Raw genomic sequence first — 17,646 nt, 5'->3', positions numbered from 1 at the left:
CAACCCCGGAAGCCAGGTCTGGATGGCTGAGCTGGCCCAGGCGCGCCCGCCCGTCTGAACGCCGTCAAGGAGGACACGCGCGTGCTCCAGTTCTCCAGCTCCGCTGCCCCGGTCCGATACGGGCCTCAGAGGCGAGAGACGGTCTAGTTGAGTCCAGTATAAAAATGATTCCGCTGCAGCGCCAGTTGCAGGAGGCGGAAGCCAAGATCGCCAAAGGGCTGCAACAGCAGCGCGAGCACATGGACCCCCCCCCCCCCCCCGCGCCCCTTGCGAGAGAAAACCAGGGGCCCCGGACTGGGCTGCCCCCGGCCCTTTCCCCAGCGGGAGTCCCCAAAGCGAAACCTCCCGCCGTCCACGCAGGGGCGAGTTACGTAACCGGCTGCCCCGCCATGTGCTCGCGAACAAGCGGCGCCTTCTTGGTGCACAGGGCGGGCGGCCAAGAGCGAAAGGAGATCCAGCTCCGCCGGGCAGGGGGGGGGGGGGGAGGGAGGGAATTCCCCGCCCCTCCCCTCCCCTCCCCTCCCCTCCCGCTCGCCTTGCGGAGCCCGGGGGCCGTCGAGCCGGAGGAACTCGGCTCAACCCCCCATCCCCTGGGAAGGATCCCGGGCTGGGCGGCTCCTTTCCGCTCTCTGGCTGCTGCTGTTGCGGCTTCGTGCCGTCCATGCGCCCGACATGGCCAACCTGGTCCCGCTGCTGCGGACGGACCTCAAGGGAGGGAAGTCCGTAAGTAGCGGGGGGGGGGGGCGACAGAGGGAAACGCGCTCTGCACCTGCTCAGGAACCCTTCAGCAGTAGCGCGGAGCAGGGCTGGCGCTGGATGCCCTCTGCGCTCGTTTGCCCTGGCTGCGAGAAGCCCGGCTGGCCTTCGGTCGGCGCTGGGGGCAGGTGCGGGCGGGCGGGGGCTGCCTCCCCCTTCCCGACGCCAGGCGGTTCAGGGGCCGAGCTAATAATACTGTTGGGCGCGCCGGCTGCCGGGGGGGGGGGGGGGGGGGGGGGGGGGCCGCGCGGGGGGGGGGGGGGGGGGGGGGGGGGGGGGTGAGAAGCGGGGGGGGGGGGGGGGGGGGGGGGGGGGGGGGGGGGCTGAGGCCAGTTATTATTAGCCAGAGAGGGAGCAAAGAGCTCAGACAATATGAATGGGAAATATGCTGTTGGGGGGGGGACACTGTTTTCCCTACCTGCGTCTTTTCTATAGTCAAGTCAGCCCCCCCCCCCCGACCTGGCAGGTGGGGGATGAGAACTGACAGCTTCGAAAAACAGCCACAGGTTGTGGGGCGCCGGGTCCCCCCTGCAGACATATCTCGAAAAAGATTTGCTGGAGCTGAGAAAAGTGCAGAAGGCCGGCAAGAAAGGTGGGGGAGGGTTCAAGCACTTTACTCGTGAGGATACTGCTTTGGTGGTGCATTCCTGCGGGGGGGGGGTTGGATTGGGTGGTTGCTTCCAACTCTACCATGCTATGGTTCTATGACAGCGGTGGCGAACCTATGGCACGGGTGCCAGGGGTGGCATTCAGAGCCTTTTCTGTGGGCACGCGTGCACAGAGTCCATCATGTGGAGGTGCAGAAAATCACACACACCCCCACACCCCCACACACACCTAGGCTGGCCTGGGTGCGATCGTTTACCTGGGAGTAAGCTCGGTTGCTGGCAATGGGGCTTGCTTCTGAGTAAACCCTCCTACGGTCGTGATTAACCCATTTGAAGCGTGGCACGGCTGCTTCACCTACTCCCGAGGAACGTGTTTCTAAACTACAACCTCAGTATTCACATTAAATTGCCGTGATGGCACTATGCAATAAATAAGTGGGTTTTGAGTTGCAATTTGGGCACTCGGTCTCAAAAAGGTTCGCCATCACTGTTCTATGAAAATCTGAGAGAACCTTTCAGAGTTTGGGGGTGGGGGTGTCTGGGGAACACCAAGGAAAGAGGTTTATCCAAATGATGCCTGGGGGAGAGAATGGCTAGAGAGAGCCTTTCTCCCTCTTCCATAGAACTAGAACTCCGGAATAATCCAGGTGGCACTTTGGGAAACAGGTTCCAGACAGATGGAAGGGAATAGTTCTTAACTAAAGAAGTTAAGATTCCTCCGTTCTGAAATCCATTGCTTAGAAGAGTGGGAGTCATGGCCTTGAGCATAGTTTTTAGGCCAGGGGTCTTCCCAGTGGTGGGAATTCAAAGAAGTTAACAACTGGTTGTTTACAAGAGAGAGAGTTTTGGATTTATATCCCCCCTTTCTCCTCTGTATCTAATCTGAATTCCCCAGATAAGCCTCCACAGCTCAAGCGGCAGAGCTGGGAATCAAACCCGGTTCCTCCAGATTAGAGTACACCTGCTCTTAACCTCCTACACCACTGCTGCTCCACTACAAGCATCATTTTAACAACCGGTTCTGCCGAAGTGGTGCGAACCTGCTGGATCCCACCACCGGGTCTTCCGCACCAAACCCTTCTCTGGTGCCTGCCAGGTGTTTCTAGAAAGGGGGTGGGGCTGAGTAGGGCTTTCGCTAAGCCAGGTTTTTGACTGCAGATTTTTTAAAAAGTTTGCTTTGCCAGCAGCTGCCACCACGGCACAAGAATCCGCACGCACTATGATACTAAACTGAAGCTGTGGTAATCATTTTGTGGCTCTCTCTGCCTCCTGTGGCAGCTAATCTGTGGCAGCCATTTTACCCACTACCCCATGTCCATTTGAAGAAGAAGTATGATTTATATCCTGCCTTTCCCTCCTGCAAGGAGACTCAAAAGGGCTGACAATCTCCTTTCCCTTACCCCCCCCACCCCCGGTGAGGCGAGTGGGGCTGAGAGAGCTCAGAAGAACTGTGACTAGCCCAAGGTCACCCAGCTGGCGTGTGTTAGAGTGCACAGGCTAATCTGAATTCCCCAGAGAAGCCTCCACAGCTCAGGCGGCAGAGCAGGGAATCAAACCCGGTTCCTCCAGATTAGAGTACACCTGCTCTTAACCACTATGCCACTGCTGCTCCTTCAGGCTCAAAAAAACAATTGGGACCCTTGGATTAGACAGATTAGATGGCTACTAGCCATCAGTGGCTACTAGCCAGGGTGAGTAAAGGGAACACCCACATTCGGAGGTGATCCGGCCAGAGGCTTTGATCTGTATGGCCTGTTTCTTGGCCCCCTGATCTGACTGGAGCACAGGAGCAGCTCAGCTCGGGACCTCTGAACTGGGGGAAATGGTCAGCGCTTCTCCCCTTCCTCCCAGCTCTGCTGTTCTGGCAAAAGCCAGTTTCTTCCTGTTTTGAATTGGGGTGGGGGGTGTCAGGAAAGCTGATCTACTGTGTCATAACATGGGGCTGGGCTCTTCGTTTTCTTTTGCAAATGAGGGGAACGCCAGCTGTTGCTGTAGTCAAAGTCTGCAGGAAAAGAGGAAGATGGACTGAGATGAACTGACTTTATGAAGGAAGTCGCTGCCCTCAGTTTGCAAGACTTGAGCAAGGCTGTTCGGGATAGGGCGTTTGGGAGGACCTTGATTCAGAGGGTCGCCATGAGTCGGAAGCAGCTTGACAGCGCATAACACACACGCACGTGTTGTTCCAGTTCTGTTGTGTTTGGTGTTTCCTACCTTGTGTGTAGGAGAGAGCAGGAACTCTCCTTTGCGTGTCCTCTGTCCAGACTCGCTTTGGGTGGAGAGTCCACATGTGAATTAAGTCTGCGCGTGGCATTCCCGTTCAGCAGGGCTGACAGGAAGGGGTTGATGTAAAGTCCAGTTCTAGCAAGGGTGTTTGTGTGTGAAAATGTTTATATGCCTTCTAGATTGTTGTTAAGAAGGATTCAGAAGATACATTTTATCACTGAATGTATGGTTGCTTGCGGGAACATCTATTAGGGACCGGATTACTCCGGTCCTGCACCAACTACACTGGCTGCCGATCGAGTACCAGGTCATGTTTAAAGTTTTGGTTTTGACCTTTAAAGCTATTCGTGGCCTTGGACCAGCATATCTACGGGACCGTCTCTCCCTATATCGCCCTGCTAGGCCCCTCCGCTCCTCGGAGGCGGACCTTCTGGTGATCCCTGGCCCCAAAGTGGTCCGGCTGGCCTCCACAAGGGCCAGGGCTTTTACGGCCCTGGCCCCTACCTGGTGGAACAGGCTCCCAAGTGAGATCAGGGCCCTGCGGGACATACAGAGTTTCCGCAGGGCCTGTAAAACGGACCTGTTCCACCAGGCGTTTGGCCAGCCGGGATAACATCACACCTCTGTGATAAATATCAGGCCTCCGTGGGTGCACGAATGGGGCAGGGGAAACAATTTGCATCACCATCTGAATTTTTTGAATTTTTATAATTTATATAGGGTTTTAACTAGGATTGTGAAATGGATTTTAACTGTTTTATATAATTGATGGATACCGCCCTGAGCCCTTCGGGGAAGGGCGGTATAGAAGTTTAATAAATAATAAACAAACAAATAAATAAATAAAGAGCCATGCTATTATTATCACAGTCAGTGTACAGACTTTTTGCTCAGATATTGCACAACTGAGTTCATGCTTTCCTGTCATCAGATAAGCTAACAACTTCTTAGGACTCTTTGCCCTGCTCCCACTGTTGTCATGTGATCACTGTGGTGACAGGCATATAAATTGACAACAGTATTCTAGTTCTGGGAAACAATGCATGCAGCTGCCATTGAGTTATTGGTTCATTATGCATGGAATACTTACTTCCGGACTGTTCTCTACACAGTGGGCTTGCAGTGGGCTTTCCTCACATTTCTCTGTTTTCCATGTGAGGAGGCATTCCCTCCTGGATGTGCAGCTTTTCTGCAGAGAACTCTCCCAGTCTGGTACTCTTAGCTTCACCCATCAACTTATTTTTAGCACAGATCTTAAAGGCACTTATTCTAAAAGGCACAGTTCTCATTACACTTGGTAGTCAAGACTGCTGACGTAGTCTTTAAACTGCACTTTTATCAATATTACTGCCCCCCAAATAATCCTCCTCCCCAAAATATAAAAGAGCAAAGCAGTTCCGTGGACCACATGCTGCCACAAAAGGGGACATGGTCCTGTAGCCAATATTATCTCCTCTCTCCCCCACACAATTTCTGCTGCTGCTACTGCCTTCAGAGGACAGAGGGGCTTGTTATTTCCAAGCACTCTCTGCTTTGCATGCGGAAAATCCCAGGTTCAATGTAAAGTTAAAAGGATCTGGTCAAAGGTGATGTAAAAAACCAGAGACCCAGAGAATGGCTGCTGGTCAGAGCGACCAATACTGTCATTGTTGGAGCCATCGTCCGACTTGGGAGAAGTCAGCTGCACATTTTTGTGTTCATTAATTGGGAGGGGGAACTCATGCATGACAGTGTGGAAATATGATGACAGTAGAGTATGCAGAGTAGGGCTGGTCCCCTTGGCTGGCTGGCTCAGGGACTAGCCAGAGTGCATTCTGTATGTGAGCTTCTAAACATGGTAGAATTGCTTTAATGGGAAAAGGGCATGTGCCAAAGCTCTAATGCAAAATAGTAGGTTCCTGCTTGGCACGCCCAGCCTTTTATGACTTCAGAGACATTCCAAGGTACATATTGTAACAACAACAACAACAAAAAGCCCTGAGTGCGCTCTAGTGAAAAAAAAACCCCTGTACTGTCTGTAGATTGCTAGATAAATCAACTAACATTTTACAAATTAGTACAGATGCACTTTTAGCTGAGAGTTAAGAGCACGCTTGCTGATTTGTGAGGCTGTTTTGGATCTGGGGTGTTTCCCATCTTTGGGAAATTGGTCATGTTGTCAAATGACTCTCGCTATAGATAGTCAGCCCAAATCTAACCCCTGTACATTAAGTCCGTCAGACCCAGACTGGCCCTGTAGAAGTGCAGAGAGCAAGGCTTGCTAGTGGTCGCATCTCCTGATGTTTTAAAGCTCTGGTGCGAGTCATTGGGAAATCTGCTCAGGGATCCCTCGTCCTTACCTAGTAATCTGCTGTATCTGGAAGTGAAGAATCTGATACTGGAAGATGGCACTTCTTTTGGGCAAAGACTGAAACTTGTGTTTGTTATGTTGTCACCCCTCGTATGTGTTTCCTTAGAAGTTACATGGGCCTACATGCAAATTAAATGTATTTACTTAGTTGCATACATTAATTGGCTGTTTTCATAATTAGCCACCAGCCACTAATTAGGTGCCTGTGTAAACATCTGCAAAAAACATTCCTCATCTCTCTCCGCTGTGGAACGAGGAGCGAAGGCAGAGGTCTGCTCAGAACCAAACCAAGCACCTTTGCAGAGTTTCAGTATGTGGAAAGACAACATCGCTTCAGATGACTTTAACACCCAGCAACAGTGCCATCAGATCATTCCATTCTAAATTTCTGCATAAATTATTTGGCGTGCCAAACTGCGTCCCATATGCAGTTCTCTGTCTAGAATCTGGACAATACTCTATAGAGGGCACTATCTGGTTAAACATCATAAAGTTTTGGCTGCATATTCATTATCAAAGCTCCCGACAACTCACTGACGCAACTCACCTTGAGAGAACTCCATCACTCTAAATGGTGCACAACAGTTATAACAAAGATTGGGGAACTGGGCTATGATAGTGACTCTCTGAACATGCTAACCCTCACTGAGACATTTGCCCTCATCAAAGAGCGGCTACTAGCAAGGGATTATCAACAACTGCAGAGCTTGGCCAACAAATCCTGCTCGCCAATGAACGTGGCAATTCCATTTGTGCAGGGAAACCCAGCCTGCTATATTGCAGCGCTTACCAACCCTATATATAGGAGAGCCTACATGCTGGCTTGATTTAACATTATGCCATCCCCGCTCCATAGAGGAAGACTCAAGGGTCTACCAAACGATAAGAGGCTTTACCCCTGCAGTCCAGGGCAGTTGGATTCCATTGCGCACATTCTCCTCCACAGCCCACTTTACCAGAATCCAAGATCCAGCTTATTAGTACAAATCATTGACTCTATGAAAACCCTGACAGAGCTTGATAAAGTAAATATGCTCTTCAACTGTAATGACCTTGACTGTTGTCTCGCAGTGGCAAAGTTTCTGACTGAGGTTTGCGAACTGAACATATGATCCAGTGTGAAGTTTTATCTAGTAATTTTAACTGTATTTATATTGTATGTTCTGTATGCCAATAAAGGCTTATTGAAAATTGATGACTTTAGAATGCCAATAAATTATGCTGCACGGTTTTTTTTTTACATGTCTGTAATGTGAGTTTTGCAGAATTTATTTAATTTATTGCCTTCATTTATACCCGACCTTTCCTCTTACTCAGCTTTCCAAACAGTTTGCCTTATTCCCCTCTCCTTGGCTTTATCCCTGGGGTAGGTTAGGCAGAGAGTGTGTTTCACTCAAAGAGCTTCTTGTGGCAGAGTTGGGAACTGAATTTGGGTCTCCCAAATCTTCGTCCCGCCCTTTAATCACAACATCACAGGAGGCATTGTTTCAGATTGTGTTTCTGCAGCCAGCACTCAAAATGTACCAAAGAACACGATAGATAGGAGCAGCAGTGGCGTAGGAGGTGAAGAGCTCATGTATCTAATCTGGAGGAAACGGGTTTGATTCCCAGCTCTGCCGCCTGAGCTGTGGAGGCTTATCTGGGGAATTCAGATTAGCCTGTGCACTCCCACACACGTCAGCTGGGTGACCTTGGGCTAGTCACAGCTTCTCGGAGCTCTCTCAGCCCCACCCACCTCACAGGGTGTTTGTTGTGAGGGGGGAAGGGCAAGGAGATTGTAAGCCCCTTTGAGTCTCCTGCCGGAGAGAAAGGGGGGATATAAATCCAAACTCTTCTTCTTCTTATGCTAAAGCAGACTTCTTCCCTTAAAAGTGCCTCTTGGTATAATTACTGGTTGTGATAACTGCTGAGCAGAACCTGGGATTGAAGGCGTCGTCCCTTTTGGATGAGGTCGCACTTCCATGGAAGGAACAGGTTCGTAGTCCAGGGGTGCTTTTGGACCAAGGCCTGCTGTTAGATAAGTAGGTGAACATGGCTTGGGCCAGCTTTGTCTGGGCAGAAAAGACCTAGCCACTGTGGTACGTGCCTTGCTTACATTTTATTTAGTCAACATGGGGCTGCCCTTGAGAAGTGCTTGGAACTTTCAGCTGGTACAGAATGCTGGAGTCAGGTTGTTGGCCAGAGTGGATTGTAGGGACCATATCGCTCCGTTCTCCTTCAAGAATGTTGGCTTCTACTTTGCTTCTGGGCACAGCTCCAAATGTTGTGGTTGACCTTGAAAGCTCTGTACGGTTTCAAACCCACATACCCGAAAGACCACTTATGCCAGTGTGATGTAGTGGTTAAGAGCGGTGCCCTCTAACCTGGAGAACCAGGTTTGATTCTCCGTTCCTCCACACGAGCATCAGATTCTTATCAGGTGAACTGGATTTGCTTCCTTGCTTGTCCACGTGAAGCCTGCTGGGTGACCTTGGGCTAGTCACAGTTCTCTCAGAACTCTCTCAGTCCCACCTGCCTCATAAGGTGTCTGTTGCGGGGAGAGGAAGGGAAAGGAGTCTGTAAGCCACCTTGAGTCTCCTTACAGGAGAGAAAGGCAAGATATAAATCCATACTCTTCTTCTTTCCTTATGAAGCTGCCTTACCACTACTGTCAACTTCCACGGCCCTGCGTTGGGTGCCCCCACTTTCTGAGCTTAAATGCGTAACAACCTGGGAGAAGCCCTTTTCACAGCACCGAAGCTCTGCAGCTGCCCCCCCCCCCCCCGGGGGGCTTCTTCTGTCCCTTTCAATTGGCCACCTTCTGCCATCAAATGAATGTGTGTTTTTTGGGCTTTGTTTGGCATTCCTGCAGTGATTATTCTTGACCAGTAATTGTTGTTTTTATGTCTTTGTATGTCTTTTTTGTTTTATTTGCTTTTCTGCCATTAAAATGCCTAAACAACCTTAAACAAGTTTTCTTTAAAACAAGAAAAATCAAAGAAGTTTTCCAAGAGGACTCCCAATTTCATTTGCACTGAGTATGAGCACTGAAAAACAACAACCACTTGCTCCTTAACAACACAAGTAAAACTGGATCCTTAAAGTTACTACTTCTATAAGTCACACTTTTCTCTAACTGGATCTTGTTTTATAAATGATTTGGGGAGAGTTGGTTGATTTTAATGATTTTTAAATTTGAGTCTATATACGTTTTAGTTTGTTAGGCACTGTAGTGGACATTGTGAGGGCAGAAAGTTGGGATATAAATTTTGTAAAATGAATAAATATAAGCTCTGGCAATATTTTGATTAAAAAACCCAAACAGTTCACACAAAGCGTGTGCTTTGTGCTTTGTTCAGGTCTGGTCTGCTTTTCTCCCCTCTGATCAACAGTATTTCTGTACTGATTCCATTTCAGGATTGGTCCGCTAGTCTCATTGTTGCTGCTTTGGCAGGGGCCTTCGGATCCTCCTTCTTGTACGGCTACAATCTGTCTGTGGTGAATGCGCCAACCGTGGTGAGTTAATAAATGTTTTCACGTCTAAGCCCACAGAAGAACGCTGTGCCACGGGGCTGCACATGGTTAAAAAGCAGTTGCCATGGTAAACTAAGGTGACCAGAACTGGAACAGGCGGGTAGGCAAGGCAGCAAGAGTCAGCAAGTCGCAAGATCGCACGGCCTTCATAGCGCCTCCCGCTTTCCTCTGCCCTGTGACAGGGCGGGAAACGGAATGCCCCAGAAGGTCGTCAGGCACTCCTGCGTCGCTGCTAAGACAGCGAGTGCTGTCGACGATTGCCTTACGTTCCCCAGAAGGCAGTGTGGCAGCCTTTAAAAAACCAGGACGCTTGAAAAAACCCATGGGACGTGGGACAAATTATTTTAAAGCAGGACTGTCCCGCCAAAAGCGGGACGTCTGGTCAGCCTATGGTAAACGAATCAATGTATTGACAGGGTGGGACGTGGGGATTTTCACTCTGTGTCTCGGGAGTCACCTGTGGCTCTTCTCAGTCCCTGTCTCCAATATGGCACCTGCCCCATTTTTCAGGAGAGTGTGATTCCCACCTTGAAACAGCTGTTGCCAGAGGAACAGAAACTTGCATGCCCCCTGGAGGTTCAGGCCTCATGCCAGGAATATAAATAAATGCGCCTTTTTGGTTTATGGGAATTACAGATGTGAGCACAGACTGTGTATTGTCGCAGTAGCTGGTCTTCTGCCTTTCCCTTCTGCTGAATACAAAGCCCACATCTGGGCCATGGAGTCATCCTCAAATTTGGAGGAAGGTCTTTGGGTTGAAGGAAAGCTTCCGACGTGGTTGAAAGGACTGGCAGGAATCAAGCCAGTAACCTTAATTCCGTATATGTACCAAGCCATGTAGAAAATGCTTTCCCACCCTGCTGTAAGGTGTGCTCAGGGAGCGCTTTGGCATACTAGTCAGTCCTAATTCTTAACATAGTTCTTTGGAATGGGCAGTCATGGTGCAACGTGCTCAAAATCATCGCCTTGGTTAGATGAATGTGGGCCCCGGTACGGTCTCATCACTTTCCCAATCAGTGTCTGTAACATGAACTAGCACAGTGATGGCGAACCTGTGGCACAGGTGCCAGAGGTGGCACTCAGAGCCCTTTCTGTGGGCACATGTCCACAGAGTTCATCATGTGTGTGGGGGGGGGCCCACACACACATCTAGGCTAGCCTGGGTATGATCCTTTACCTGGGAGTAAGCTTGGTTGCTGGCAATGGGGCTTGCTTCTGAGTAAACCCTCCTAGGGTCATGATTCACCCATTCGAAGCGTTGCACTGTTGCTTCACCAAGCTTTCTCCCGAGTAACATGCGCCTCGGAGCCAACCATTTTTTCTAAACTAAAACCACAGTATTCAGGTTAAATTGCCGTGTTGGCATTTGCGATATTTAAGTGGGTCTTGGGTTGCAATTTGGGCACTCGGTCTCAAAAAGGTTCGCCATCACTGAACTAGCAAAATGGGGAAAGGCAAACGTAACTGCAGAAATTAAGGGGCATACCCTGGGGTTTTTTTGGCCGCTTCCAAAGTAAAACAACAATAAAAGCCATTCAATATCTCAAGAAACCTATAGCAATCTATTATAATTTCAACAAGGTGGTGTTAAAACTAACAAGTTAAATACAGAATAAATTCCCTACAGTCGTCATTGCATACAATGTTAAGAGGCAGAAGAAGGAAACAAAATAGAGGGAGGGAGAGGGGAAAAAGAGAAGCTAGAATACCACTGATAGAACACACTTGATGGAATACCATTACTTCTTCAACCACAAGCATGTGAAACAGCTCCGTTGTGATCTTTGGACACGAGCTGACTGCAGAGCTTTTCCCGATGAAGTTCAGTTTTTATAAGTTTTCTCCAGAGCAAATAAAATTTGCAAACTCTTCTTGGAAGAGTGGACGCAAGGGAGACCTTCAGAGCTCTGGTTGATGGTCACACATAATGAGGTTGTGAAATGCTGAAATTAGTCACAGTCGAGCTGTATTTATTACGCACCTTTGGCCTCCACCGTTTGCCCTTTGCTCTTGGGCTGAACCATTACAGGCTGGAACAATTTATCTAGTGAGAGCTGGCAGTAGGCCAGGGGTCTGAGGAAGCGCTGCCTCTCCCTTGAGGGCATAAAAACAGGGATTGGTTGGTGCGTATGTAGCTGTAAGCCTTCCTCTGAGCAGTGGCGTAGGAGGTTAAGAGCTTGTGTATCTAATCTGGAGGAACCGGGTTTGATTCCCAGCTCTGCCGCCTGAGCTGTGGAGGCTTATCTGGGGAATTCGGATTAGCCTGTACACTCCCACACATGCCAGCTGGGTGACCTTGGGCTAGTCACAGCTTCTCGGAGCTCTCTCAGCCCCACCTACCTCACAGGGTGTTTGTTGTGAGGGGGGAAGGGCAAGGAGATTGTCAGCCCCTTTGGGTCTCCTGCAGGAGAGAAAGGGGGGATATAAATCCAAACTCTTCTTCTCTTCTTAAATCACCAACAAAGCTGTACTATTATAGCCACATTGTCAGCTGAGGTGAACCACCTCTTGCTTGTGGGTGGGGCTAGAGTTGGCAGCTGGGGGGCTGGGAAATTCCTGGAGATTTGGCAGATGGATCTTGGTGAGGGAAGGGCTCAGGGTGCAAAGGAGCCTTATTGGGACAGAGCAGGGGATTGCCAATGTATGGTGCTCCAGATGTTCATGGACTACAGTTCCCATCAGCCCCTGCCAGCATGGACAATTGGCCACCCTTAGGATAGAGTATCATCAAATCCACACACAGTAGGTTCCCCATCACAGGATTAAAACAAGCTTCCTAACATGCATATTATAAAACAAATCAAAAACGACAATTAAAACATGTAAATGTGGAGGAGGAGGAGGAGGAGGAGGATCATGGGCCGCATGAAGCAGATAAGTAGTTTGGATTGCCAACGGCAGGCTGGAAAATTCTTGGGGATTTTGGGGTTGGAGCCTGGAGAGGGCAAGGTTTGGGGAGGGGCAGTGCCCCCCCCTCCAAAGCAGTCATTTGCTCCAAGGGAGCTGATATCTGTCGTCCCCTCCCCCCAGGATGGGTGGGCCATGACCAGGTGGTGGGTCCCCTCCTCCTTTCCCTTCCCTGCTTTTCTCTCTGTCCCCCTCCCCCCCAATCTCTGTCCCCCTTCCACACACTCCTTTGTTTGAAATACATTTGCCATCGAAAACCAGGGTGATTTTAAATGAAAAATATCCCCTTTAAGAAGAAGAAGAAGAAGAGTTTGGATTTATATTCCCCCTTTCTCTCCGGCAGGAGACTCAAAGGGGCTGACAATCTCCTTGCCCTTCCCCCCTCACAACAAACACCCTGTGAGGTGGGTGGGGCTGAGAGAGCTCCGAGAAGCTGGGACTTGCCCAAGGTCACCCAGCTGGCGTGTGTGGGAGTGCGCAGGCTAATCTGAATTCCCCAGATAAGCCTCCACAGCTCAGGCGGCAGAGCGGGGAATCAAACCCGTTTCCTCCAGATTAGATACACGAGCTCTTAACCTCCTACGCCACTGCTGCTTAAATGAAAAGCTGTTTTAAAAGGTTAACAGTGAGTGGTTTGAACATTGTTAAAGGTTCGGTTTTTTTATCCTGCCTGACTGCCGTGTTTATTGTTGTGCTTTTCTGTTTAGCATATCAAGCAATTTTACAATGAGACTTGGGAAAGGAGGTATAATGAGTCCATCACGCAGGACTTCGCAACCCTCCTGTGGACAATATCCATCTCCATTTTCGCCATTGGCGGACTCGTTGGTGCTTTCATTGTCACTCCTGCTGTCAAATATTTTGGCCGGTAAGCAAACTACAAATGCATATTTTGCATATTTTGCATCGTGTTGCATATTTTGTTGACTCGCTTGCTTCTGGTTGGTTTTTGTGTGTGTGTGTGCCAAGTTGCAGCCACTGCGGGTGGTCCCCATGGGGTTTTCACGGCAAGAGTTGCCCTGAGGTGGTCTACTTGGCAGCCCTAGAATTTATTGGAAATCCTTAAAGTAATACCTCATATTCCAGCCAGTGGGTGTGAGAGAAAGATCGGCAAAAAGAAAAAAAACCACAGGCACGTGAGGATTTCAATAGTTATATGGTGGTCCTCCCGGATACTCAGGAATTTTTTAATGCTTTTCTCCTGGTTGGCATACTTGGTTCACCTGCTAGGTATTTCAGCTCCTTCGATGTGGAGGAGTGCCAGAAACTATCTTTCCAGGTTTGGCTCTCTTTCCTTTATGGTTCAGAGCTCTTTGTCTATTGGCAGAATTACACCCAACCAAGAACATGCCCCGCTGTGCTGTCTGTGAAAACGAAGAAAACTTGTACCAACAGGCTACAATAATGACTTCAAAAAATTAGTTCTCCCACGGGAGTAGCGTTTTACTTTTAAGTAACCAAAATAATATTATAATTTTTCAAACAGTAACCAAATGTTTTGGAAAAATTGTTTACATTCTCCCATTGGAGTAAGATATATATATAAGCATAAGTTAGAACGGCACGGCAAAGAAATCTAAATATAAATATAACAGCTAGCCAGATTCTAGATAATTAACCAACTGGCCTCGTTCAACTTCGCGGCTGTTAAAGGCAGGTCAGAGTTTTTCAAAGTACAATAATGGTTACAAACAGGGAGGACAACGCTCTGCAATTGGTTTGTTCTTATGCCTCTCGAAATGTCCTTATGTAGGTTTGTAAAATTATAATATTATTTTGGTTACTTAAAAGTAAAACGCTACTCCAGTGGGAGAACTAATTTTTGGTAGTCTTCATTGTAGCCTGTTGGTACAAGTTTTCTTCATTTTCACTTTGGTGTGTACCTTCCCCTCTTGCTTATAATGGAGGAATCCCCTGTGCTGTCTAACATGGCATCTACTGTATTCTGGCCTCAACATGCTGTGCGTTTCCCTAAGTATCAGCAGCCAATAGAGTCTTTATCTAATGGGAAAGAAAGATGTAAAATATTCTGTCCCATTATGTGTTATTTATAACTGTCAAATACTGTCTTTCACCTGGCTGTGTGTATGGAGATTAGATACACACACACACAAACCCCCAGAAACAATAAAACAAGATGATTAAGATCAAGCCATTAAAAACAAGTCAAAGCCGTTCACAGCAAGTCATAAAACAAAGAGGAATCTGTTAAATACCAGCTGTTAAAAAGAAGCTGAGACCTATCAACATCACCGAGTGCCCCAGAAAGATACAACTGTTCTCAGCCCAGAAGCTTACCATAAAACATTTTTAAAAGATGGAATCCCCTTAGTTGAATGCATGGGCTTAAAAGGACGTGTTTTGGCCTAGTGGCTAAAGGGAAGCAAGGAAGGTGTCAGGTAAGCCCTTAAGGATGAGGGCATTCTCTGGCAAGCAGAGGCGTAGCTAGGGGAAATGGAGCCCAGTGCTAAATCTGAGTTTTGCTCCCCCCCATGTTTGTGGGGTTTTTTTTTTAGTGTTTTTTCAGTTTTTGGCCTGCAGGGGGCACAATTGTCAGACTAGCACAGGGGTCTGCAACCTGTGGCTCTCCAGATGTTCATGGACTACAACTCCCATCAGCCCCTGCCAGCATAGCCAATTGGCCATGCTGGCAGGGGCTGATGGAAGTTGTAGTCCATGAACATCTGGAGAGCCACAGGTTGCAGACCCCTGTGCTAGCAGCATCAAAATTTCAGGAGACTCTGATGATACCAGCCAGGTGTGGTGAAATTTGGTTTAGGGGGTGCAAAGTTATGGACTCTGAAAAGTGTAGCCCCCATCTCCTATTAGCTTCCATTGGAAACAATGGGGGATGGGGACATCCACTTTGGGAGTCTATAACTTTGGATCCCCTGAACCAAATCTCAGCTAACTTGGGTGGTATCATCAGGAGAGTCCCCCGAAAACTCCCTGAAATTTTGGTGCTGCTAGCCTAAAAACTGTGCTCCCTGCAGGCCAAAAACACTAAAAAATACAAAAAAACCTTGAAATTTTTGCTGCCTCCCCCCTAGGTGCGCACCCGGTGCAGCGTGCACCCCCGGTCCCCTTGTAGCTCCGCTTCTGCCGGCAAGAGGCCACCACAAGGGGGCCGCCACTGGAAAAGTCTTCTGTCCAGTCACACTCCCCCCTACACACACATCTCATCTCTGGTAAACAGTGAACAGGACTTGACAAGAAACTCTTAAATGGTGGGCTGGGCAATGCAGGTGGAGGTGATATTTGTTCGTAATGTATTTATTTCCTTTCAGAAATCGCACCCTCTTGCTAAATAATGTATTTGCCATTGTGGCTGCATTATTAATGGCATTTTCTCGACTGGCAGGATCCCTCGAAATGATTATTCTGGGACGATTCATAATGGGTATTGACGGAGGTATGGCTTAATCTGTGCTGTGTGTGCTTGAGAAATCTATGCCGGACAGTCAGTGCTTACACATAGGCCTGATATTTTAATGGAACTGGGAGAGCCTGAGGAAGAAGAAGAAGGAGAAGAAGAGGGCCCAAATCCTTAGAAGTGGAATCTGTTGGTGCCAGTAAAAGCCAGAATTCCAAGTGAATTTTCTGAGCAAGGGATCCCCCACCCCCCACCCCCTCTCTCATCACAAGGTTGAAAACACAGAAAGGAATTCAGCTGCTGAGTTTCTCGCTTGCGTTTGGGGTGAGTCCCGCTTGCAAATATAACAATCTCAGAAGGAAGTGATTTTTGAGGATATTGCACATACATTCATTCAGAGGCGGAACTTCCAGAAGGCGGCCTGGGGACAAACACCCCAGGCATGTCGCGTGGGGGAGTGGAAAATCCCCCCCCCCTTCTAGCCTGGGCCGGGCCACCTCCCCTCCCATGGACAGTCAGTGCAGTCGGCCATGTGGGCGAGGAGACCCCTGGCATGAGAAGGGGAAGGAAAGCGGGAAGCATGACGGGAGGGCGCCTGTCCAACCTCCGCTGCTGAGTCTCCAGGGGCGCCCCACACCTTCCTGCCTCTGGTAGCCCTGGGGGGGCTGGTGCTGTGCCCATGCTGCCTTCGCCACAACGCCCCCCCCCCTCAGCGGCTCAGATCCCTCTGCTGCGCACAGCTGCCCACACCCCCAGGCCGCCCCTTGACAGAGCAGCCCCCTCCCTCCCCCTGCTCCGGTTTCCTTTGGCTTTTAGGGATTCCTAATCTCAGCTGGGCCTTCTGATTGGCTGCTCAGTTCTGACCCTGCGCAGGCTGAGGACATGGCGTGGAAAAGGACCGGACGCAGCGGGGACTCCTGAGCTTTCCCTGGAGCGGGCATGAGGGGCAAGGCAGGCAAGGTGCTGGCCCACGGCTTCCTGAGCAAGCCGAAAGCCCCCAACGGGGAGCCTCCTCTGCCGGCCTCAGTGCAGCCGGGGGCGGAGGGCGTGGCAGGGGCAGCTAAGCCCTCCTCGATCCCTGCAGCGCCCTGCTGCACTGGCTTCGGCATCCAGGAGATCTTGGACTTGAACAAAGAGCTGCTGCTGCTGCTGCACCCACACGCTGCACTGGCCACCCTGGCTGTCGGGCAGCTTCTGGCCGCCTGTTGGGTCCTCAGCCCCGCCGGCATGGGTGGCATGGGCATGGGCTTGCTCAGTTCTGGCAGTCCGCCCGGCTTCTACACACAGCCCACCTTTAAGGAGGTGCTGGCTAGATCTGCTCCCCCCCTTCCCCAGCATCTCCTGTGCAAACTAGTCCCAGCGACTCTCGTGGAGGGTCCTAAAGAGAAATGCTATTTCAAAAGTTTTATTTCTGCTGTGTTGCATGGACCCTTGCTGTGTTCAGATTTACGTGAGTTGGGGCAGGTTCTATAATGTGATGGTGACTTTGAGATGACCTGGCGCAAAAAAATTGTTCTTCGGTCATGGTGGAGCGGAAAACTCAAATTTTGCCCTGAGCTCCATTTTCGCCTCTGCATTCAATACATTGGTGAATGTCTGAGAAAAGTAAATATATTTTAAAATCAGAGAGTGTGCAAGAAACTTCTGGGTCTTTTAAATGCTGGGAGTTCAGCAGCCAGCTCTTTGCTTGAGAAACAGGAGTGGAACAGCCAAAATCCCACCTGCAGTTTCTTCCCAAACTTTAAAAAAATAGTCAGCACAATCGTGAGGACGGCCTGTTCACTTGATACTTGAGTTAAAATTTATTCTGAGCTCTCTGTGTTTTTAACGTATGCACATGACTATGTGTTCTCCAACCTCCCCAATAATTTACAGATTGTTGCTTTCATTTTGTGTCTAGCCCAGGGTGAGAGAAC

At 49.3% G+C, this 17,646-nt stretch overlaps 1 protein-coding gene across 1 annotated transcript in view; it reads left to right on the top strand.

The window, feature by feature from the left end:
* Positions 1-393: 393 nt before the first annotated feature.
* SLC2A9 (solute carrier family 2 member 9) overlaps positions 394-17,646 on the top strand; it is a gene marked incomplete at its 5' end in the record, with an annotated part of 56,988 nt that continues 39,735 nt past the window's right edge. The window contains 4 exons of the mRNA XM_048509558.1: positions 394-723; positions 9,334-9,432; positions 13,065-13,225; positions 15,645-15,769. Coding sequence (XP_048365515.1) covers positions 394-723; positions 9,334-9,432; positions 13,065-13,225; positions 15,645-15,769 — 715 coding nt within the window. The remainder of the gene's footprint in view (positions 724-9,333; positions 9,433-13,064; positions 13,226-15,644; positions 15,770-17,646) is intronic.

Source organism: Sphaerodactylus townsendi, linkage group LG10 (assembly GCF_021028975.2).
Source record: "Sphaerodactylus townsendi isolate TG3544 linkage group LG10, MPM_Stown_v2.3, whole genome shotgun sequence".
NCBI classification, from domain to species: Eukaryota; Metazoa; Chordata; class Lepidosauria; order Squamata; family Sphaerodactylidae; genus Sphaerodactylus; species Sphaerodactylus townsendi.
Note: the sequence above shows the minus strand (reverse complement) of the source record. Positions and strands in the feature narration are given on the sequence as shown.